Here is a 24,990-nt window from a genome sequence, read left to right as displayed (position 1 = left end):
TATTAACATATTTCCTTTTTCCAGGCTGAACAGCTGTAATCTCACTGAGACATGCTGTGACATGTTGGCTTTGACTCTCAGATCAAACTCCTCATCCCTGAGAGAGCTGGACCTAAGTAACAATGACCTGCAGGATTCAGGAGTGAAGCTGCTCTCTGCTGGACTGGGGGATTCACACTGTAAACTGGAGATACTGAGGTCAGTCTAGTTTCACAGTACAAATACTAAACTGGTTCATTAATATTATAAAGTGTTTCTGTGGCTGCAAGGCAGGTCAGACAAGTGAACCGCTGCACTCACACCATTTAATTCCCAGTAAACAGGTATCAATTTACACTTTTTACTTTACAGTTCTTTATATTTTTCAGAAAAGAGGACATGATACATATGTTTTGTTTTAGTATTGTCATACTGATTTAATATTCTTATACTCTATACTAGAGTAAATGCATGGGCTGGACTTTTCACAGTTTCATAACAGAGGAACCTAAATCATATTTGCTCAGGTGGAATTACACCAAATAAAATACTCTTTTATTTTGGGTAGCTGCTGCATGGGCACCTTCCTGTGTCACATCAGCCGTCTGTCACCTATGAGAGAGGAATCCCTCCTGTAATCAGCTCTCACTGTACTGTACAGATTTGTGTGGACCACAGTTTTTAAAATGTTCACGTGTTAAGGTCTCTCAAACAGAATTCCTGAAAGTACTGTTGCATCCATAATTTGTTTCAATTAAATTTTAAATTCATAATTTGCACATAAAACAAGCCTTGCATCAGCTAGGCTAGAACGAGAACTAACACAGCCTGTCTGGCCTGCATTAGCTGCTGGGGATGTTCACATCTCCTCCTTTCAGAGTTAGTAATCAGTCTGGGGCCACCTGGCAGAAAGATCGCTGATGGCTGCAGTGGAAGCAATTTTATTGGTGTGAATATGTTATGGGAGGAGTCACATATCATTTTTGCATTACTTATTTAAATCACTTATTAAAATCCATCCATCCATTGTCCAACCTGCTTATCCTACTGGGTCGTGGGGGGTCTGGAGCCTATCCTGGAAGCAATGGGCACGAGGCAGGGAACAACCCTGGACAGAGGGGCCAGCCTATCGCAGGGCACACTCACACATGCACATCTAAGGGCAATTTAGCAATGCCAATTAGCCTCGGCATGTTTTTGGACTATGGGGGAAACCAGGGCACCCGGAGGAGAACATGCACACATGTGACCCAGGCAGAGACTTGAACCCAGGTCCCAGAGGTGTGAGGCAAGAGTGCTAACCACTGCACCACCACCCTTATTAAAATCACTTGCACTTATTTGAACGTCACTGTTAGAGCCAAATTATAGGGAAATATTTTTTGAATATTTTTGTTAATATTTCGAATCTGAATATTGTTTAATGCATGCTTAATAATAGGTAATCTGTCATAATTGAAAATGTGGAAATTTAGGCAGCATTATTGATGCTGAATTTCTATTGGTCAGTAGGTGGATTCTATGCTGGGCACGTGATAGAGGATTTTTTTGGTTGAAAAAGGGACATATGCAAGCTTGGAAACATATAGCTTTTTGACCGTAAGTCCTCATCCATTATCGCTCTTCTGTGATTGTATTGGAAATATTTAAACTTATTCACGGCTGGAAGTGAACCTGTTGATGACAACCTTCCGAAAATAAGAGCTCAACGGTTGCAAGGATTTGGAGTTAGTAAGCTTGTTAATGAAGTGGATGTTAGAATGGATGTGGATACGAGTCAAAAAATCATCTAGTCTGCTCATATGAAGAAGTGGTTAGATTTATTTAAGTAAAACGCAGAAAATTTGCCACTTCAGTCACCCTCTGTTTTTGTAAAGGCTGAAATGAAAATAAACAATGGGAGCTATTTTTATATATATATATATATATACACACACTCACCTAAAGAATTATTAGGAACACCATACTAATACGGTGTTTGACCCCCTTTCGCCTTCAGAACTGCCTTAATTCTACGTGGCATTGATTCAACAAGGTGCTGAAAGCATTCTTTAGAAATGTTGGCCCATATTGATACGATAGCATCTTGCAGTTGATGGAGATTTGTGGGATGCACATCCAGGGCACGAAGCTCCCGTTCCACCACATCCCAAAGATGCTCTATTGGGTTGAGATCTGGTGACTGTGGGGGCCATTGTAGTACAGTGAACTCATTGTCATGTTCAAGAAACCAATTTGAAATGATTCGAGCTTTGTGACATGGTGCATTATCCTGCTGGAAGTAGCCATCAGAGGATGGGTACATGGTGGTCATAAAGGGATGGACATGGTCAGAAACAATGCTCAGGTAGGCCGTGGCATTTAAACGATGCCCAATTGGCACTAAGGGGCCTAAAGTGTGCCAAGAAAACATCCCCCACACCATTACACCACCAGCCAGCACAGTGGAAACAAGGCATCATGGATCCATGTTCTCATTCTGTTTACGCCAAATTCTGACTTTACCATTTGAATGTCTCAACAGAAATCGAGACTCATCAGACCAGGCAACATTTTTCCAGTCTTCAACTGTCCAATTTTGGTGAGCTCGTGCAGATTGTAGCCTCTTTTTCCTATTTGTAGTGGAGATGAGTGGTACCCGGTGGGGACTTCTGCTGTTGTAGCCCATCCGCCTCAAGGCTGTGCGTGTTGTGGCTTCACAAATGCTTTGTTGTATACCTCGGTTGTAACGAGTGGTTATTTCAGTCAAAGTTGCTCTTCTGTCAGCTTGAATCAGTCGGCCCATTCTCCTCTGACCTCTAGCATCAACAAGGCATTTTCGCCCACAGGACTGCCGCATACTAGATGTTTTTCCCTTTGCACACCATTCTTTGTAAACCCTAGAAATGGTTGTGCGTGAAAATCCCAGTAACTGAGCAGATTGTGAAATACTCAGACCGGCCCGTCTGGCACCAACAACCATGCCACGCTCAAAATTGCTTAAATCACCTTTCTTTACCATTCTGACATTCAGTTTGGAGTTCAGAAGATTGTCTTGACCAGGATCACACCCCTAAATGCATTGAAGCAACTGCCATGTGATTGGTTGATTAGATAATTGCATTAATGAGAAATTGAACAGGTGTTCCTAATAATCCTTTAGGTGAGTGTATAAGAAGAGGAACTATTTAAATAAAAATACCTTGAAAAGCTTTAGCTCAGCGCACAGATACAATAGGGGTATGTCAGCTTTTGACATCCACTGTACACATATTCACCTGCTGCCAGTGTTTTCACAGCCAGAACATGGGAGGCTCTGTACAGCCCTCTCCCTGGGGGGATCGTCAGCGATTCCCCTCGGCAGTCAGGTGGGGGCGTTTCCCAGCTCTGTTCTGATCTGGATGTGAAGGTTAATCTTTCCCAGGTTAGTCTCCTCTTTTGGGTAAGGAGGCAGGAGACACTGGGTTGTGGTGGACACCCCAAATGGACAGTGTTTATTTTAGGGGGAAAAGGGGGTACATTTAGAAAGGGCACATGGCTGGGCCCGGCTCCTTGGTGACGGGCTGAGCAGGTGGGAGGTGGCAGTCCCTTCCGTGTGGTCATCCCCCAGGCCGTCTGTCTTCAGAGAGAGAGAGAGAAAGATGACAAGTGGCCTGCTCACCAGTCGGCCTCCCCCCCTGCTGTCCAGGGCTGGTTCATACGTCACGCAGATGCGGATGGACCATCACAGTGAAGTCATTTTCATTGTGGGGTTGTCAACGGTGCAGGCTTTGAGTCGTCCTGGGGGAGGCAATACTGCCCCCTCTCTAAAGTTCTTATCAGCTGCTGGTCGCCTCCTGTTGGCATTCCTCACTTCCTCATGGGTGTTTCTGCGGCTGACTGCGGGGATCTAGTGGTTTCAGTCCAGTGCTGTGGTGCTGATCGTCACCCTTTGGGGTTTAGCCTACTTTCCTGCACCTGTGATGTCACACCATTTGCTCTTGGCATCACCCCAGGGCCTCATCCTCTCTGCCATTAGTGCTCTTCTTGTGGCAGGAGTCCAGGGAATCCAGTTGTTCTAAGTTTCATGCAGTGGGTCACTGTCACTGGATGGTTTAATTTTTAACCTGGCTGATTTTTGTCTGTTACTACAGAGTCAGTGTGGCTAAAAGATGAGCTTCAGTGAACTGTGTGTAGCGGCCGAAGGAACAGAGACACACAGGCAAACTCAAGTGTAGAACATTACCCCCGAATGGCAGCTTTTTATCAGGAACAGGATGATCAGGGATGGAGGAAAAGGGGGAGGTGCTGATGGGCTGTTTGGTCTGGTGGGTCCAGGCCAGTCGCTGGTCCCTTTGGGCACATCAGCACTGGCATTCTGAAGAATCGTTGCCACCTGTATTTTGTGATTTCCTTTCTATAGGTTGTCAGGCTGTAGAGTCACAGAAGAAGGCTGTTCTTCCCTGGCTTCAGCTCTGAGGTCAAATCCCTCACATCTAAGAGAGCTGGACCTGAGCTACAATCAAACAGGAGACTCAGGAGTGAAGCTGCTCTCTGTTGTACTGGAGGATCCCAGCTGTAAACTGGAGAAGCTGAAGTGAGTACAGAGTGTGAGTTTGACATGCTACAGATACTTATGCATGTATGTGAAGAAGAGGCACCAATAAATAAATGGATACAGCAGCACTACGTCATTCTGCTTCTCCTATAGTGTGGACCACAGTGGAGAGTGCAGGACCAGACCAGGCTTACAGAAATGTAAGTGTGTTTGCATGTTTTTTAAACAGTGATCTGTTTTTTAAACATGATCTGTAAATAATACCATTAATACTATGTTATGGTTGTATTTACACAATTGTTGTGATGAGTGTGGCTTTTGCATTGTGTGTAGATGGATTTCCATGTTTGTGTTTAGGTGAGTTTCTGTTTGTGTCATTTTACACATCCAAATGAGAAAAATAAAACAGCAAAATCATCACCAAAAACACTTTGAATTAATTTAGTCGTTTTTAAAAATATTTTTACAAATACTTTATAGCTGCTCATATTGTCTTTGTATTTGTGTGGGAGGGTAAGATGGTTAAAATATATTCTGATGTAGTTGTACATCTTTAATTTCGCAAAAAGAATCCTTTGCATTTGTGTTTTTTGCACACGCCGTGAGTGTATGTGTTTTCTGTGTGAGATTTGTTAGTATTGTCCTAAGACGGCACCCGTAGGCAGTGACACTGGACTCTCTCCTCAAGTGCGAAATGTGAATTTACATTTTTACAGGGTGGTTCTGGAGCATCCCTTAATACTCATGAGAGAATATTCCTGATTGGCCAGTGAATGCCTTAAATCAGGGGTGCCCAAATCCAGTCCTGGAGGGCCAGAGTCCTGCACATTTTTGGGTTTCCCCTTATTTAACATAACTGATTCAACTCCTTGTGCTAATTACCACACAGCACTTGAGCTGAATCATTTATGGTGGAACAGGGAAAGAACTAAGCTACACTGGGCTCCGGACCCCCAGGACTGGATTTGGGCAGCCCTGCCTTAGAGTGAAAAAACAGGCAGCACATGTTGATGTTGACTGGCTAATCAGGCAGCGATCCTCTCATACATATTAATGAGCCAGCTAATCATGTAGGTCTTTGCTCATGGATATTAATAAGATTTCCCAAACTACCCTAGCTGCTAAAAGAAATTTGCGCCCGTGACACACTGGATGTGCGGTGGAAAATATCAAATTTCATTTTGGCGCCCATGTTAACAGATTAGAGCGGCGACGTACCTGCGCGAGATGCGGGGCTCACGCCTCGCGGTAAGCGGTTTTCTATGGAAGCGTATTCTATTCATCTGAAAAACAAGTCAATTCAGTTTTTCCGATTTAACGTAATAATCATCCTGTTTTTTCCGAATTAATGAGATAATAATCCCGTTTTTCTGAGCAATATTTTTCTGTTTTTCTGAATTAATGAGGTAACCATCCTGTTTTTCATGATGCACGATCTGTATAGTTTAATCCGCTTTTACTGATGGTTTGTAGACGGTATTATCGTTAATTTTTCAACTTTGCGCAGCACCTATTTTGCCCTGCTTGACACCACAGTGTTTCTCCCAGATCAGTAGATACAGTATGACACGCTTCACGGAAATAAGCCAATGCATGTGAAATGCATTCAGACCGGCTTTGCTGTGACTAAAGACCATGTCAGACAATCGCTGCAAATACTAGATCGTCATGGAGCGCAACTCCGGCGCCGGAATCATTTTCGGAGGCATTTGTATCAGAAATTTTGCCATTTTGGCAACTCTTCCCGCTGGTGTCGTGTCCCCCGTCCAGCATTTCCTGAGCTTTTCATAAAGTTAAATTCCTGTTTCATTCGGGGAAGCTGTGCTGTTTTTATATCGTACAGAAACGTATAGGCTGCCTGATGGTATTAATAATTCTTCCTCCTGCCTACAGACTCCTGCCAGCTGACGCTGGACCCCAACACAGCAAACAGACGCCTGTCTCTGTCAGGGGGGAACAGGAAGGTGACAGGAGGTGAAGAGCAGCCATATCCTGATCATCCAGAGAGATTTGACCGCTGGTACCAAGTTCTGTGCAGAGAGAGTCTGACTGGCCGCTGTTACTGGGAGGCTGAGTGGAGTGGAGATGGAGCTGATATAGGAGTGACTTATAAAGGAATCGGGAGGAAAGGAGACAATGCTGACTGTCGGCTTGGACGCAATGACAAGTCATGGATGCTGCGCTGTGATCCTGTCGGTTACTCTGTCCGCCACAATAATAAACAGACTGACATACCCATAAAGTCCTCAGGTTCCCGCAGAGTAGGAGTGTATCTGGACTGGGAGGCTGGTGCTCTGTCCTTCTACAGAGTCTCCTCTGGTGGACTGACCCCCCTGTACAGATTCACCTCCTCATTCACTGAGCCCCTCTATCCAGGGTTTTATGTTTATCCAAACTCCTCATTGTCGCTGTGACGTGTTGCTGGTTCTCCTTGCAAAAAGGTAAAATCTCTGCTTTTTAACCTTTATAATCCTTTTTACTCTTAAATGTATGACTAAAATAAATGCCTGTGTTCAGTGAGCTGAATAAACAAGAAAAATATAATTTTATAGTTTTTTCTCTCTGACTAACCTGTAATTAATATAATCCTTGTCATGACCTGCTCGTACGATCCTTCCGTGTGCCACGCCCCCCTCGTTACCTCGTGTGAATTCCTGATGGTATTCAGCTGTTTCGTGTTATTTCTGAGTAGTCCTGTGTATTGAAATCCGCGTTGAAGTCTGTTTCCACAGTTCCGTCATTGAAATCTTTTCCGTGGTTTACCTTGTCTGCCTGTTTGTCCTGAATAAACCCCGTTTCCTGCATTTTGGCTGCCTCATCCTGACTCCTTGCTCGCTTACCCAACACTCGGACCTGACAGAATGACGGAACTCCAAGAAGACTCACTTCTGCGAGCCGAGAAATAACACCTCAGTTTACTCCAGGAAGTAATATTCTGGCTAAACCAGCCCGAGGTCCGGGAAGATCCCGTGGCGCTGGAGTTAGCCAGCCGGAGCGGGACCCTCCTTAGGGAGATGCCTCCGCCCGGGAACGTATACCTCATGAGCAAGGTGCACGAAAACCTCTGGTAGCTGGTGAAGTGCGTGACTGAGGGGAGGATCCAGCTACACAGGGCGGAAGTTGCCGAACTGCCGTCTGTCCTCCCGGAGATGGTCCAACCTCTGCCACCAGCCACCAACTGGAGGAAGAATAGCAAGAAGCCAAAGGAGAGTAGACTGGACGAAAAACCAACAATCTTCCTGGGGGCCGTCTCTCTCTCTGCAGCTTCTCTCTCCGTCAGATATCTTAAGGGACCCCTCCCGATCTGGAATACGGCAGGGCTCACCCCAGACATCACCGCTGCTTCATCCCTGCAGGTGCCCAAAGCCCGCATTGCCGCCACAGAGCTGCCACCGCTAACAGCTTACCACTTCAGGGAGGCACGCCTGTCTAATAAGGGGGCCAGGGCAGTATGGGATACTATCCCGTGGGTCCCGAGGGCTCTTAACCCTTTGGAGTCTAGGGGTAGGGAACAGACTTTCACTGACTGGGGCATGGTCACACATTTCATTCAATATCATAAACTTAATTCATGGCAAATAAATTATTTCTTATATATTTGTTTTGGCACTAAACTCATCTTTAAGTTAGTGTACTTTGTAAATACAGTAAAACCGGTCTAAGTCGACACTCGCGGGACCAGCTTAAAAGTGACGACTTAGAGAATTGACGAGATACACCTAAGTCGACACTTTGGCGACTTATGTCTATCTCGCCGTTTTGCCGACTAGTAAATATAACACCATACCTCTACTACACCGCACTATACACGTGAGACTTAAGACCAGGGAGCGACTAGTGCGATAGGTGGGGATTCCCCGTTTCTACATTGCCGTGGTAACAAGCAGGCGTTGTGAAGCAGGCGGCGGGAATGCAGCGATTGGGGTGTCGACTTACAGGTAGGAAAATCCATTCATTTGTGTTCTTCGGGACTGGGATTTAGGTGACGACTAAGGGAATTTGACGACTTACAAGCGACGAGTTACACAAGGAATTTTAAAGGAAACATCGTTAGGAAAAATCGGGACTTTTGCTTGAGCGTCGACTTAGGCACATTGACGAGTTACAAGACGGCGACTTAGACCAGTTTTACTGTATATCAGATTTATGTTAAGTTTGTAGTTTGACATCAAAGTATAGACATTGCAAAATGCAGTTTGGAACAATTGCAGACACATTATAAAAGTACATAGTAAGCAATGCTGGCAGTTTGTTTTGATCCCAGATATCTGATCACCAAAGTCTTGGCTACAGTACATGAAGATGACTAATGGTGTAGTTGCAACATTCAGTTGGATAAATAAATAAGAAAAACCGAACTCATGTCACTATTTCTGGCTCTTTTCATTGAATATGTAGTAACATGTGTATGAATTTTGAATTCCACTTTTAACTGGTCAAATGATTTAAGGCATCCATCCTTGTGGAGCTGATACAAATTAGAAAGTCCATGTGCTGACCATCTTCTAAAGCCTGCATCTGTATGAGATGGTATGAAGTCTTGAATATATCCTATATTAGTTAGTGCTGAAATTGCTTTGGGCAGACCGAATGATGATTTTACTTTCCACCAGAGTTTTAGCGTAGTATGAGTCCATTCACTCATTGGGATTTTTTGTGGGGAAATATCACAAAACGGCAGCGTCTGTAAGGGGGTTAGATATATGCTTTTTTCAATATTGAGCCAACGTGAGTCTGTGAGATCTTGCATCCATATTATCAGGGGTCTTAATTGCGCAGCCCAAAAATAATACTTTAGATTTGGAAGTTTGAGCCCTCCATGTAATTTAGATAGCTGTAGTGTTTTTAGTCTAACTCTTGGGCGTTTCCCTTGCCATTCATACTTTGAAATTAGCCTATTCAATACATCAAAAGCAGATTTAGGTATTTCAATGGGTAGCATCTGAAACAGGTATAGGAGCCTAGGGAGCACATTCATACGTATACTTTCAATTCGGCCTCCTAAAGACAGGGGGAGTGCTGCCCAGCGGTCCAGGTCTTTGCTGATTTCTTGAATAATATGCTTGTAATTGGCATCATATAGGTTTTTTAGTGAGAGGGGAATTTGAATACCCAGGTATTTAATGCCAGTTTTAGGCCATTTAAACCCACTTAGAAGCTTGAACCCTTGCGGAATATTGCCTGCTATATCTATAGACATGGTTTTGTCCATGTTCACCTTATATCCAGAGAAAAAGCCATAGTTAGAGATGAAGTTCCTTAAAGACGGGATTGAGTACTCTGGATCTGCTATGTATAAGAGGACAATGTCTGCATACAGCGAAACTTTATCTTGCTCTTTATTTATAGACAGACCCTTTACGTTACTATCATCTCTAATTGATTGTGCAAGAGGCTCAATACTGATGTTAAACAGCAGCGGTGATGAGACAACCCTGCCTACATCCACGAGCTAATGCAAATCGGGCAGAAGTGTGTCCATTTACTTTCACAGTAGCTTGTGGATTAGAATACAAGCCCTCTACCCATTTTATGAAGTTGGGGCCAAATCGGAATTGTTTCAGTGTTTGAAATAGGTATTGCCAGGATACTTGATCAAAGACATCTCGGCATCAAGGGACAGAATCATTGCGGTCTCTTCTCTAACAGTTGGGTGTGTCATCAAATTTAATAACCTCCTGACATTGTCTCCGTAATACCTTCCCACTATAAACCCTGTCTGATCAGGATGAATGATTTTTGTGATAATTGTTAAAATTTTGCCAGAATGGTTGTTAGTATGCGTATGTCTGTATTCAGCAGGGATATGGGTTTGTAAGACTGACATTTGGTAGGATCCTTACCCTCCTTAGGTATTACAACTATTGTTGCATCATTCCAGAAAGGAGCCATAACGCTATATTGTAACGTATGATGGTATGCTTCTAGCAGCAGGGGCAAAATAATTTCTTTAAATGTTTGTTACGGCCAGCTCGTGTAAGACCGCAGCATAAAAAAAGGGAGACCAACAACAAGGTAATAATTTAAGAAACACTTAATTTATTAGTTCAAACACAAGGGTAAAACCGGTCTAGAGGTAAAAGTTTGCGAAACTATGCGAAATGCAGGGATAGAAATGCAGGGGTGCGCGAGTATTTGGAGAGAGGAGCGGAGGACGTCCAAAATATCCGCAGGCGCTTTTATACCCAAACCGGCGCCAGGTGTGGGCAATTAACGTCCTCCCCTACAACATGTAGTCACTAAATGGCCACTACACTGACTGCAGGAAAAGCAGGGGGGGGGGGTCGTAACAGGAGAAATAAAGAATAGAATCTACCACAGAGTAATTATACTCGAGACAAAGCATCAGCAGTGACATTATCGATACCTCTAATGTATTATCTTTAGGGGATATGGCAGAAGAATAAGACTCCATCGCATAACCCGCTGATTAGAGTTCCGCATCCTGTCAATAAATACCAATGGGTTGTGATCAGTGTAGACAGTAATAGGACTACGGGCATTACTCAAATAAATTTTGAAATATTAAAACAGCCAGGACAAGAGCTAAAGCCTCCTTCTCCATAGTAGAATAGCCCAACTATTCTCTGTTAAATTTCTTTGAGAAATAACATACCAGATGTTCAACTCCATCAGGAGCTATCTGGAGAAGAACAGCTCCCGCACCCCAGTCGCTGGCATCAACAGCTAATTGAAAAGGTTCTTCAAACCTCGGAGCAGCCAAGACAGGAGCACTGACTAGTAATGCTTTAGCAGCCTCAAAGGCCTGTTGAGTGGCATCTGTCCACTCAAAAGGAATTTTACTACTAAGGAGGTTAATCAGAGGAGTGACAACTATAGAGAAATTCTGGCAAAACCCTCAATAGTACCATACCATTTCCAAAAACCGCCGCAATTCCGGGCGATTGGAGGGCACTAAAAAATTACGAATGGCCTCAACTTTGGCTCTTACAGGATAAACCTGGCCCTGACCAACCACTTTACCAAAATAAGTAACTGTTGCCTTGCCAAACTCACACTAGGCAAGGTTTACTGTGAGATTAGCACTGGATAAACATTGAAAAAGCTCCTTAATCTGCTCAAGATGTTCTGGCCAGGTGGAACTAAACACAACTACATCATCCAGGTAAGCCTCACACCCAGACATTCCACTTAAGACATAGTTAATAAGACGTTGGAAGGTGGCAGGTGCGTTCCGAACCCCAAAAGGCATAACTTTATATTGAAGGAAGTTATCTGGAGTAATAAAAGCAGATAGCTCTCTAGCATGCTGGATCAAAGGCACTTGCTAATAATCCTTTAGTAAATCAAATTTACTAATGAACTTAGCTGCTCCAACATGATCAACATAATCATTCACACGGGGAAGAGGAAAACAATCTGGTTGTATAACGGTATTCAGCTTTCTATAATCCATACAAAACCTACTGTATAAGTTACATTCGGCTTACCCACCAGCAAGCAAGGCGAGCTCCATGGGCTAAAACTGGGCTCAGCCAAATCATGTTTTAACAAATATTCCACCTCTTTCCTCAGTATTGCCCTTTTTGTGGGGTTTACTCGATAGGCATGTTGTTTAATAGGCTGGGCTGATCCAAGATCGATATTTTGTTCAATGACTGTGGTACGAGTTGGCACATCTGGAAAAAGAGATGGAAAAGCATCAACCAACTCAATAATGTCAGCCCTTTCCCTGTCTGACAGATCGGAGAGATAGCTATACAATTCTGCCGCATCTCAGAATTCTGTAACCGTCCCTCAGTAATCTCAGGAGAGCCAGTTCCCCATCATGTTCTTGCTGCAAGGGCGTCGCCTCAAGAAATCTACTACTAATAGGAGGGGGATGTGCAGGAGGAGTTATCAACCCAACAGGTACAGGAGAGAAATAAGCTTTAAGAAGATTAACATGTGTTATGGAAATTTGGAGGTAGGAAGCAACAGATGAGTCCAATGGTTTAGCTTGGTTTCATTTATTGAGATATCTTTCTATGCGAGCTCGGGGAGACTCTCCGCAGACAGTTCTGAGAAGTTCTCCAAAAAGCAGACGCAGCTGCTTTCATTTTATATTGACAGACAAATGACCTTTCTCTGCAACCACAACCGGAAGACCCATGTCTGCTTTTGCACATTCTATGCTCAGGACAAGCTTTTCGTCTAGCACAAGCATCTTATATTTACCATATATGGAATAAAAATTCATCTCTTGTCTAGCTTAACATGGGTAAGGTCTAAAACCCCCTCCCCAGTCTCTTGCATCTGTTTCTTCGAGCATAGCAACCTTATTTTGCAGCCTAACTTCCTTAGTAACCATCAGACATCATGCTTGGTGGTAATTTTCCACTACATTCCCCCCTTTGATACAAAATCATTCTTGTATCACACACTGACGTCGTCCTCGTCCGAGGAGTAAGGGTTCCCAGGAGCAGTCCATTCCAGCTGGGCATGGGAGGCAGCAGAACGTGCTGTCTGTTGCTTCTTCCTCTGCGGTGGAACGTCCTGCATAAGCTGTACCATCTGATGACGTGACGCCCGTGGATGAAATTGAGCCATAGTAGAACAACATGGTATACAGCATGGAACAAAGAAACACACACAGACAAGCAATAAAACAATAGGGAGAGCAGAGAGGATAATCAATGTCCACTTCCCAAACCATGCCTGAAACATATTCAGGGGCCATGGCCATATGCCATTATCATGAGACTCCTGACCGTACAGCGCATGGGCGACCTCATGCATTTTGGCGATGGCCTGTGACAAATTGCCGTTGTCCTCGTCATTTGGGGGAATGTACGTGCAGCAATGGTCTCCCACCATAGCGCAAACTCCTCCTTCCGTGGCTAGCAGTATGTCTAGGGCTAATCTATTTTGGGTGGTCATTAAACGGACAGCCGTGAGTTCCTCTTTCACTGCAGTGAATGCAACAATGAAGGAAACGGTTGTTCCACTGAGTGAGGAATCAAAGTGCATACCAAACAATGACCAGAAACGTTTTGTTGCATCACCGAGAAATTTGCAAATTGCCAATACGAATTCAGTTGAGGCATATGATATGTTTTTGTTCCTTCACCCTTTATATCATCTCTGCTTTCCTTTAGATTCACATGATTATACATATACCCTACATAAGCAATAATAGAACACAAAATTACACAACCAATAATAATGCTTATAGCTGGGGCCCAATACCCCAATCTACGTCTCCAAATCATAGTCTTTCAGGAGGACTAAGATCTCTTGCAGTGCCAGGACCCAGGAGGAGATACCGTCGACCTTCACGGCGTTAGGTGTGGAGAGAAGGACTTGGTATGGTCCCCGCCACCTCGGTTGATGCCAATGCTTCCGGCGCAGGTCCTTGATCAGGATCCACTCTCCTGGTCCTATGGTCTCTGGCTGATTTGGCTCCAGTCCGACCTGAGCAGCCCTGATCTGGCTATGGATCCTCTTCAAGGAAATCTGTAAACTAGACACATAGGGTAGTAAATCGCCATCAACAGTTTCTAACTTGATGGTGCCTCCCGGGTATGGGAGCGGCACTGGTCTCCCGGTGAGCACCTCAAATGAAGCTAACCCCATTCCACTATGTGTTCTTCCCCTCTGTCACACCCGACTGGACATCAAGGAGGGTGTGAGTGTCATGTAATACCCGTGAAGGCATGAGCGCCACTGGGGCATCAGTGTGTAAGGCTGCCCTCTTAGCCCACCAATCGGCCCAGAAGTTACCAATGCTGACCGGGTCAGAGCACCCCTTGTGAGCCTTACACTTAACCACAGCAATGGAGTGAGGCAGTTGGATGGCAGAAAGGAGGTCTTGGACTAACTCATGGTGCTGTATTGGTTTACCTGTGCTGGTGAGGAAGCCCCTCTGTTTCCAGAGGGCTCCATGGTCATGGCATACCCCGAATGCATACCTGGAATCTGTGAATATCGTGACATCCTCACCTGCGAACTGGCGGCAGGCCTGGGCTAGGGCGAACAGCTCTGCAGCCTGTGCTGACCAGGTGGACGGTAACTTACCTCCAGACAGCAATTGGCCCTCTGACGCTACCACAGCGTAAGAGGTAGATGGGCTCCCATCAGGGAGCCTAAGGGAGCACCCATCCACAAAAATGAACTCAGAATTTGGCAATGGGTCTTCACCCAGGTCTGATCTAGGCTTAGCGAGGGATTGAGCAACCTCAACACAGTCATGAGGGGAACCTTCCATTTCAGTGGGAAGAAGTGTGGCCGGGTTTATTGTGGAACACCTTTGGAGGGTCACATTGGAGAGAGTAAGCAGGATGTTTTGGTAGTGAATCAGACGCGCAGTAGTAAGGTGAGATGTTTTAGTCTGCGTTATTAGGGCATGCACAGCATGCGAGGTGTGCACCACAAGGGGATGCATTTGGACTAAATCTGCGGCAGGCTTGCAGAGAGCTGGCCACCGTGTCCAGACGTTTAGAATAATACACAATGGGGCGCAACCTGTCACCATGAATCTGGCCAAGGACGGCGGTCATGAAACCATGCCGTTCATCCACATACAATTGAAATGGCTTGGAAAAATTTGGTACTCCTAAAGCGGGCACATCGCATAGCACTTGTTTAAGGTCAGCGAACGCCGTCTCAGCCTTAGTCGTCCAGTCCAGTCTGTCATTAGGTCTAAGTCCTTGTCCCCCATGCATAAGGTCTAGTAAAGGTTGGGATCTTTCAGCAAAATCCTGTATCCAGGGACGGCAGTAGCCGACCATTCCCATCCATTTCATCAATTGCCTTTTAGTATCTGGGATGGGGGCCTTGCGAATCCCTTCTACCCGTTTTAGACCTAGGCGCCTGCCTAGGTGATTGAGGACATGTCTGAGATATTGAACCTCCTGTTTGACTAACTGCAGTTTTGCCTTTGAGGCTTTATGGCCATTTTGGGCTAGAAACAGCAACAGCGCTTTGGTATCTTGCTCACAACTGAGTGGAACACAACAGCAGGTCACCTACATATTGAATTAGGGTGCTCCCGCCCGGGGGCTTGAACCCCTCTAAGTTCTTTCCTAATTCTTGAGCATAAACGCTAGGTGACTCAGTGTACCCCTGGGGCATCACTGTCCACGTATAACGCTTGCCTCTAAAGGTGTGCGCGAACCAGTACTGCGAGTCTGGGTGAACAGGGACAGAGAAAAATGCATTTGCTAGATCAATAACAGAAAACCACTGAGCCTGAGGTGGTATGGATGATAGGATAGTTACTGAATTAGGAACAATAGGTGCACGGGGATGTATGGCGTCATTCACCCCCCTCAGGTCCTGTACAAACCGCCAGGATCCATCTGCCTTCCTCACAGGCAGGATCGGAGAATTAACGGGGGAGTAGGGAATTTCCTTCAGAGCCCCCTTTTGTACCAGTTCTTGGTGCACCATGGTGATACCCTTCTCTGCCTCAGGTGAGAGTGGGTACTGAGCTTTTACTGGTCTGTGGTTGGACTTTGGCTGGACTTGCAGTGGTGCCGCGGTGCAGATTCTCCCAAAGTCATTCTTGCCACTTGCCCATAGGGTTTCTGGTATCTCAGACAGCCACTCAGGTTCAGTTGGTGGGGCTGGTAGGTTCGTGGTCTGGCGATGTTCTTCAGAGAGGAACGCTTCTCTCCTGACATCTACTGTGAGGGAGATGGTATGTCTTTGAATGGTTCCATCAGTAGTGATACTTCGGCCATCCTTGACTGGAATCCAGTCGTGTCTGTCTTCGCAGTCTTTGATCCATGGGCCTAGATCTTTCCATTGGTGGGCGTCACTTTTTCCCAGTGACACATGGGACATATGATGATCGATGATCCATGTACTTTGATCTTGGTTGAGCTGGACAGACATGCCGGCCACGGAAGCGCTTACATACAGAAACTTCATTAACACGGTCTCAGGGGGTTTCTGTTCTTCCAGGAAGAGCATCATCCATTCCCATATCTCGTGGTCGCAGTGTGAACTATAGAGAGCCGTGCAATGGAGGATAGGGGGTTGTTCAAGTGAGTGTGGCACCTTTTCTCGACCAATGGTGTTATCAGTGAGGACCCATGCGGCGTAGCATGGCTTACTTTCTTGGGAAACATACAATCCAAGTGGGGGAGAGGTCAGGTGGACTCCCCTCTCGTCCAAATCAATTTTGCATTGCAGTTTACATAGTAGGTCTCTGCCCAAAAGGTTAACTGGACAGTGGTTATTCAACAGGAAGGCGTGATGGACAGGACCGGACCTTGTGGCAATGGATAACGGAAGTCTCTAACAAGGTGTGGGGTAGGCCAGAGGACCCCACAACTGTCACATGATTTCCAGACTTAGGGACTCCAGGGAGGTCTGTGTCTTTCACTGTGGACTTGGTAGCTCCTGTGTCCACTAAGAAGACAACAGCATGATCGTCAATCTCGAGGGTTATCGTGGGGTCCTCCCTTGATGTCTCTGTGAGGGACAGGAACTGGCCGTTTCCTGGTCCCTCAGTCCCCTCGCCTCTTCATTGTGGGCCATCTGTACCCCACTGGGGTGGGGGCCCCTGACGGCTTCCTCCTCTTCCTCCCCTCTGTGGAGGCGGCCACTGTTGACCATTATTCTGGGGACAATCCTTTCTCCAATGATCTTGTTTTCCACAGAGGAAACATCCCTCTTGGTCATCACCCCGGGGTTGGGTGCGGTGGAACTGTCTCCGGTCTCGACTGCTAAAGCCGCCTCTTTCTCTCGGGGTTCGGCCCCTTCTGTTGTTAGGTCCACCCCGGTGGTATTGGAGCTGGGCTTGGGCTAACTGGAGCTGGGCCAGTTGCAGAGTCGAGGCCTGCCTCTCTTTCTGGTCCTGGGTTACCTCTTCTGCATGTATAGCGTGACGTCTTAGTTCTTGCCATTCCGCCTGACTCCATCCCAGGCATATGGTTTTCACCATCTGCTGGACCTTGGGTCGGAGGCCCGCCACAAAGAGCGTCTTCATGGCGTTCCTCCTTGCTTCGTCATTGTCGATCCCAGAGTGGTCTTTCATTAGCCCATCCAAACGTGCTTCCCACTCGGAGACGGTTTCTCCAGATCCTTGTTTTTCCTTTTGGATTTTGTTCCAGTCTGGAGTCTTCTTATATTTTTCCTTAATTCTGGTTCCCAGTCCTGCCATGTCTGCAGTGAATGGATTAGCCCGAGTGTTCATGGCATTTCCTCCAAAATCAGCGTTCACTGCGGCCCAGTCACCTTTCAGCTTCCTCCGGAGAACTTGTTCCCATTCCCTTCCACTGGGTTGGTAAATTCCATCCAATGCAAGGACTTCATCCCAGAAACGGGCCCCTCCCACTTGGTTTGGGTCTGGCAGACTGTTGACCACCTCCTTCAGTTCACTTAGATCCCAGTTCCTCTGCACCTGTACCATCCCGTCGTCTCTGGGGTTTGGCATTTCCACCAAGGGGAACTGTCTTGGCACTCCAACAGGTGCCCTTTGCTCTTCAGTCAGAGGCTGTTGCATGCGTTGTTGAATACGCTCACTCCTTCGGGGAGGAGTGTCTTCTTCATCTTCTGCCGAATCTGCAGCTCTTGCGGCTTGCGCTGGCGAGTATGCAGGGGGCGGATCCTGTCTCGCTGGAGGTGGCAGGATTTCCTGAGCAGGGGGAGCTGGTGGCGCTGAAGGGAGGGGTGGGTAGATGCAGCTGTCTTCCGCTTTCTTTTTTCTCTTTTAACCCCTTGGGACCGGCGATCCCGCCGGCGGGATCTGACAGAAATTTCGCAAAACTGTTTGTCATATACACATTTTAAAAATACTCTCAGAAACCTTGGACGGTCTACTTTTCAAATATATATAGGTAGAAACTAAATATATTTTTACAGCTTCGTGATACGAATTGAAAGAACAAGAGTGACTGACTTAAGCGTCTGCGTCTCGAAGCGGCTCTGATCGCCCACCCACTTGCAAATCGCGCTATTCGCATGATAATAACATGATAATCCGACAGTTAGTATTGGGTAAAGAAATATGTGAATACGCCCATTGTGACCGAAATAAACAAGAGCACATGTCTGGGTAGTGTTTACACTGATCGGCTACAATATAGCACACGGATACGTCTCTGCCGCTGAAGCTTTGCGCCAGTGTTGCCACTTTCAGCAGCGAAGCTCATACCTGTGTTCATAGCTCAGTGGGCTAAGCCTGTGTGCCTGCAATCACGTGGTCGCCGATTCAAACGCAGCGCATTTAGAACGTGAATAGCGATCTTCCGCTGAGAGCGGTCCTACACGCTCCCGACGCAAGTAAAACAAAGAAAGATGACACGATTTGCTTTTTTGCCTATTTAACCTAATTTTAAAAACGTTAATACTTCTGACAATGGAAGTTTTGAAAAGAAGACAGATAACGGATTTAGTCAGTGTTTTTTTCATGATTCTACATAATGATTTCAGCGAGATATAAACTGAAATACACGAGAAAGATACGCGGTCGATGATGCCCTCGTCCCCAGAGCATTAATAATAGTCACTGCATCATATTTATCGCTTTCTATATTTATATAGTCACAGTTTTTCATTTTTCATTCCATCTACCAATAAACTGTGAAAGGGATTTTATTGTTGCTACTTTTCTTGCGTTTCAAACTGCCTTTCCAAAGTGATGGGTGTGGGGTGCAGTGACATTCCAGACTGATGGGCCATTGACAGTATGCAAACTACTACAGGTGTGAGGACACCTATCTCATCAATATTCATTGTGAAGACCACTGACTTTGAGAAAAAGAGTGTCACTCCAAAGTTCTAACACTTTAGTAATCAAACTACATAAAATTTCAGAATGTCACTTTCACCTATGTGTAGCCAACCCCTGTGTCTATAAGCTTCAGAGCTCAAAAGTCTTACCTAGAAATGTCTATAATGTGATTTTTTACAATTTCTCAGCATGTCTGAAAATAGGTTTTTGAAAAGTATATGTTTAAAGTTGATTTTAACAAAAAATAGAATAATAACATTCTAAGAGGTCTCAGATTATTGGTGCTGAGTTTGTGCTGAATAAAAGCAAATGTATCACTTTGGGATAAATGTTTTTTAGATAGGTGAAATATTTTAAAATGTCAAGGCATGTCAGACTACCTCGAAAGTGGAAAAAAGGCCTCAGGCCCCAGGGGGTTAACAACATATCCAAACTTTGTTGTGCTTGGACTGCCTTTGCTTTTTCCTCGCCTATTTTTTTCATGATTCCCTCATTCTTGCGTCTCTCAGCCTCTATTTCGATCTGTCTTGCCACATTTTCCCACATTTCCAAACATTCCTCTTCACCTTCAATACTTCTGCAACATCCACAACAGCCTTCTCGCTTCTTTATCTTTCTTCTTACCATCCTTATTTTCGCAGGGTCGAAAGACCCATCTCTTGGCCACTTGCCACCTGTCCTTTTCGCCCACATTTCACACATCTCCGAAAAGTCCTTTCCAGTTCTTTCCTCTACTGCTTCCCTACATGTTTTACCCCATAGTAAACCCTTATTTCCCTTATCACGTTTTCGCATTTCCCTTTCAAATGCTGTTTCACCTTCCGGATCATAAGCCGGATCAGGAGTCCAATTTGACTTGCTACTGCTATTTCCCATTTTGTCGCACCAGACTTTCAGTACTGATTTTTTTTTTTAAGATAGGTTACTTAACAGACATGCACAGAATATGTTAGACAAGCCAGACTTCTTTGCATAAAGAAAAAGAGAAAAGGTAAACTTGTTTTCTTTGCAGGGAAAGAATATATATATATATATATATTAGTGCTGGGCAACGATTAAAATCTTTAATCGTGATTAATCGCATGATTTGTATGATTAATCGTGATTAATCGCAATGTTATGCGCAAAATTTAATAATGAATTCAAAAGTAGTGTTTTGTGCACTTTATTTTAACCCTCTGGGGTCGGCGGTCCCGCCTGACAGAAATTTCGCCAAATCATTTAAATAACACTGCGAGTTTTTGTCATATACACATTTAAAAAACACCCCCAGAAACCTTGGACGGTCTACTTTTCAAATATATATAGGTAGAAATTGTTGCCATTTTCAGCAGCGATTCTTGTACCTGTGTCCATGGCTCAGTGTGCTAAGCCTGTTTGCCTGTAATCACAAGATCGCCAGTTCAAACCCATCCTATTTAGAACGTGAATAGCGATCTTCAGCTGAGAGCAGTCCTATACACTCCTGATGCAAGTAAGACAAAGAAAGGTGACACGATTCGCTTTTTTGCCTATTTAACCTAATTTTAAAAACTTTAATACTTCTGACAATGGAAGTTTTGAAAAGAAGACGGATAACGGATTTAGTCAGTGTTTTTTTCATGATTTTACATAATGATTTCAGCGAGATATAAACTGAAATACACAAGAAAAATATGCGGTCGACGATGCCCTCGTCCCCAGAGCATTAATAATAGTCACTGCATCATATTTATCGCTTTCTATATTTATATAGTCACAGTTTTTAATTTTTCATTCCATCTACCAATAAACTGTGAAAGGGATTTTATTGTTGCTACTTTTCTTGCGTTTCAAACTGCCTTTCCAAAGTGATGGGTGTGGGGTGCAGTGACATTCCAGACTGATGGGCCATTGACAGTATGCAAACTACTACAGGTGTGAGGACACCTACCTCATCAATATTCATTGTGAAGGCCACTGACTTTGAGAAAAAGAGTGTCACTCTAAAGTGCTAACACTTTAGTAATCAAACTACATAAAATTTCAGAATGTCACTTTCACCTATGTGTAGCCAACCCCTGTGTCTATAAGCTTCAGAGCTCAAAAGTCTTACCTAGAAATGTCTATAATGTGATTTTTTACAATTTCTCAGCATGTCTGAAAATAGGTTTTTGAAAAGTATATGTTTAAAGTTGATTTTAACAAAAAATAGAATAACAACATCATTATAAGAGGTCTCAGATTATTGGTGCTGAGTTTGTGCTGAATAAAAGCAAATGTAACACTTTTGGATAAATGTTTTTTAGATAGGTGAAATATTTTAAAATGTCAAGGCATGTCAGACTACCCCGAAAGTGGAAAAGAGGCCTCAGACCCCAGGGGGTTAAGTATCTCGGGGTCTTGTTCACGAGTGGGGGGACGATGGAGCGGGAGGTCGACAGGCGGATCGGTGCAGCGTCCGCAGTGATGCGGGCGCTGCATCGGTCTGTCATGGTGAAGAAGGAGCTGAACCAAAAGGCGAAGCTCTCGATTTACCAGTCGATCTACGTTCCTACCCTCACCTATGGTCACAAGCTATGGGTAGTGACCGAAAGAACGAGATCGCGAGTGCAAGCGGCCGAAATGAGTTTCCTCCGCAGGGTGGCTGGGCTCTCCCTTAGAGATAGGGTGAGGAGCTCGGTCATTCGGGAGGGACTCAGAGTAGAGCCGCTGCTCCTCCGCATTGAGAGGAGTCAGATGAGGTGGCTCGGGCATCCCTGGTGAGGTATTCCGGGCATGTCCCACTGGGAGGAAGCCCCGGGGAAGACCCAGGACACGCTGGAGGGACTATGTCTCTCGGCTGGCCTGGGAACGCCTCAGGATTCCCCCAGAGGAGCTGGATGAAGTGGCCGGGGAGAGGGAAGTCTGGGTTTCCCTGCTGAGACTGCTGCCCCCGCGACCCGACCTCGGATAACCGGGAGAAAATGGATGGATGGATGTAAGGGGTCCTGCCTTAGAGATAGTTCAGGCCGTAAGATTTAGTGAGCCCAATGCTACCCCGGCTGACTATCTTCAGGCACTGGAAAGGGCTTTTGGGGTTTTTGAATCTGGGGAAGACCTGTATTTAGCATTTAGGTCTCTTTGACAGAATGTAGGTGAGAAGTTGTCCACCTTCCTCAGACGACTGGAGGGTGTACTCAGCAAAGTTGCCCAGAAGGGTGGGCTAAAGCCCAGTCGTAAGGATAGTGCACGCCTAGAGCAGATTTTGAGGTGCGCTTTGGAATCGGACGTCATGCTATTACAGTTACGATTAAGGGAGCGTAGAATCCGACCACCTTCTTTCCTGCAGTTGCTCTGTGAGATTCGGGAGGAGGAGGAGAGGCAGGCTCAGAGGCAGATGCTTAGTCCTAGTCCCAAGACAACAGTTCGTCAGGTGACTGCAGCTAAAAGTGCCACATAGGTGCCCCCTAACTCTCCAGACCTGGTCACTGAAATCCAGGAGCTGAAGGCTAGTGTGGCACAAGGGTGCAAGGCCACCACTAAAAGTGTGCAGCCTCAGGAAGTGACTGACCCCACATGTGTGATAAACAAAGTAAATTCTGGTTTTCTATGGCAAATGCCAATCGAGCTCCACGGTGTCAGACAGGGAGCACAGGGCCCACTTTTGCTCAGAAAAGCTAAAGCCGACTTTTACCTGTCCACTACCATGGGAAGTCTCAATAACCCAAAGAAATTTTGGAAAACTGTCAAATCTTTGTCCGCTAGCAATGACTAGTTCCTTCTCGATGGTGCTAGATATTCTTCTGGTGTTTTAAGAACACCTTCTTAAGAATTTAAGAAGAGAAGTAACAAATATGGTGGTCTATACCACTACTATCCTCCTGTAAGAGCACAGCACCAGCTCCAATGGCACTGGCATCTACTTCCAGCTTGAATGGGCATTGGAAATCAGGAGCCGAAAGAACAGGGTAGCTTTTATACCCTCAAAAGCAGTCTGGCAATCATTAGTCCACTCAAAAGTGCTAGATGCACCAAGCAAGTTCGTAAGGGGTAAAACCACATCAGAAAAATTCCTACAAAACCCGCGATAGTATATCCCTAAAAACCTGCAGAGTTCTATTTTTGTGGCAGGAACTACAAAATCAGCCTCAGCCTGGATTTTAGCCAAAACAGGGCGAACTTCGCCATGACCAACCTGCTTCCCTAAATAGGAAACAGTGGCTTTTCCAAATTCACACTTAGCCAAATTTAGAGTAAGGCATGCATTTTCCAGACGAGTAAAGACCACCTGAACATCCATAACATGTTCTTCCCAAGTGGAAGAATAAATCATATCATCGAGATATGCTTCACAGCGAGGAACCCCAGACAAAAGTACAGTGGTACCTCAGTTCTCAAACTCATTACAAGTTGAATTTCTTAAAAGTCGAACCAACCAGTTCGAAAAAAATTACCTAGAGCTCGATCTGAATCTCAGAAGTCAAACCGTGAATGCCGACTTAAGATAACTTGTTCGTGTGGGGAAGTGAGTCACGCGACACGTCTCTCAACAGAAACAAAGAGTAAAGCTTCAGTCTCAGCCTCACATTCGCTGTGATAGTATCGTGCATGTTTACACTAGCTGAATACATATATTTAGACAGTAAAAATACATTTAGACAATGACAGACAGTAACAGTAATTATATAATAAAATACATTTAAAAATAAATATTTCTTATTAATTATTTTAATATTAATAATAAACAATTAATACATTTAATTATAATAATATTGTTGTGCTGAGCAGGGACGGAACGGAGACAAAGGCGCAGAAGTCAGGGTATCGGGGAATACGGGGTTTAATTACAGGTAAGGCAGGCAAAACGCAGACGGACAATACATTGACCAGACTGGGGAAACAAACTGAAACGCGGACGAAATACAGAGGACTAATGACAACAACCAGAAACAGCTGATCACACGGGGATTCCACATGGGGTTAACGAGGGGGCGTGGCACACGGAAGGAGCAGACGATCGGGGCAGGACACATTGTTTGGATACATTTATTTTGTTACTTTACAAATTACTGTTTTGATAAATGTGCTTAGATGTGTTTAGTACAGTATATGCTCTTCTTGTTTTATCCGGTTCATTTTGTGTTTAAATGCTAAAAAAAACATATTTAGGTGTCATTTTAGGGGAGCAGGAACTAATTAATTGGTTTTCCATGATTTCTTATGGGGAAAATTCAGCCAGAACTTGAACTCTTTGGGATTCGATCCGGAGTTCTGAACGGATTAAGTGCGAGTTATGAGGTACCACTGTATATGCATTAGACGCTGAAACGTGGCCGCAGAAGTAGCAATACCATGGACCCATATGAAAAAGCAAGATTTTTTGCTCAGCCGGACTTGTTGGATTTAAGGTACCTCAGTTTAAATGGCCTTTATCTTCGTTCACTTACAATTAGCCCGAACTACCTTAAATCCGACAAATCATGAAACCCAATTCTAGCCCGGTTAATTGGTAGCCATTATTAGCAATATCAATAACACATTACGCGCGGAGCTTCATGAATAAAACTTCGTAGCAACACCTCCACAGATAAGTTGGACGGTATAGTGTGTGCGACCGATTTAATGAGCCACAAATGAGAAGTATTGCTTAAACAGGATAAAACTACAACTTTCCCTTCTGTTGATAAAGAGTACAGCCATCTTGGATTCTGAACTCGGGATCCTCTGTGCTGTCCGAGATATTTCTTGGATCTCAGAGAAACGGGAGCGCGCATGTCGTCACTTCCGGCTTCAAAACTCGGAATCCGAGTTCCGAGGGCAAATGGAATGCATGATAAGGCCATAACCGAATACTGCATAAAGTCGTCGCGTG

At 44.9% G+C, this 24,990-nt stretch overlaps 1 protein-coding gene across 2 annotated transcripts in view; it reads left to right on the top strand.

The window, feature by feature from the left end:
• The window catches only part of LOC111851007 (NLR family CARD domain-containing protein 3-like), a 63,728-nt gene that overhangs the window by 14,078 nt on the left and 24,660 nt on the right, over positions 1 to 24,990 (top strand). Inside the window, exons 6-9 of one of the 2 annotated variants that reach the window (XM_072715733.1) lie at positions 25 to 198; positions 4,361 to 4,534; positions 4,649 to 4,695; positions 6,389 to 7,398. In XM_072715733.1, the coding sequence (XP_072571834.1) occupies positions 25 to 198; positions 4,361 to 4,534; positions 4,649 to 4,695; positions 6,389 to 6,909 (916 nt within the window). In that variant the 3' untranslated portion in view covers positions 6,910 to 7,398. Of the gene's footprint in view, positions 1 to 24; positions 199 to 4,360; positions 4,535 to 4,648; positions 4,696 to 6,388; positions 7,399 to 24,990 lie in introns of those variants that run through there. The other variant, XM_072715732.1, reaches the window with a different exon arrangement.

The sequence above is a fragment of the Paramormyrops kingsleyae genome, chromosome 8 (assembly GCF_048594095.1).
Source record: "Paramormyrops kingsleyae isolate MSU_618 chromosome 8, PKINGS_0.4, whole genome shotgun sequence".
Taxonomy (NCBI): Eukaryota; Metazoa; Chordata; class Actinopteri; order Osteoglossiformes; family Mormyridae; genus Paramormyrops; species Paramormyrops kingsleyae.
The sequence above is the reverse complement of the archived record's forward strand: the minus strand, read 5'-3'. Positions and strand labels throughout refer to the sequence as shown.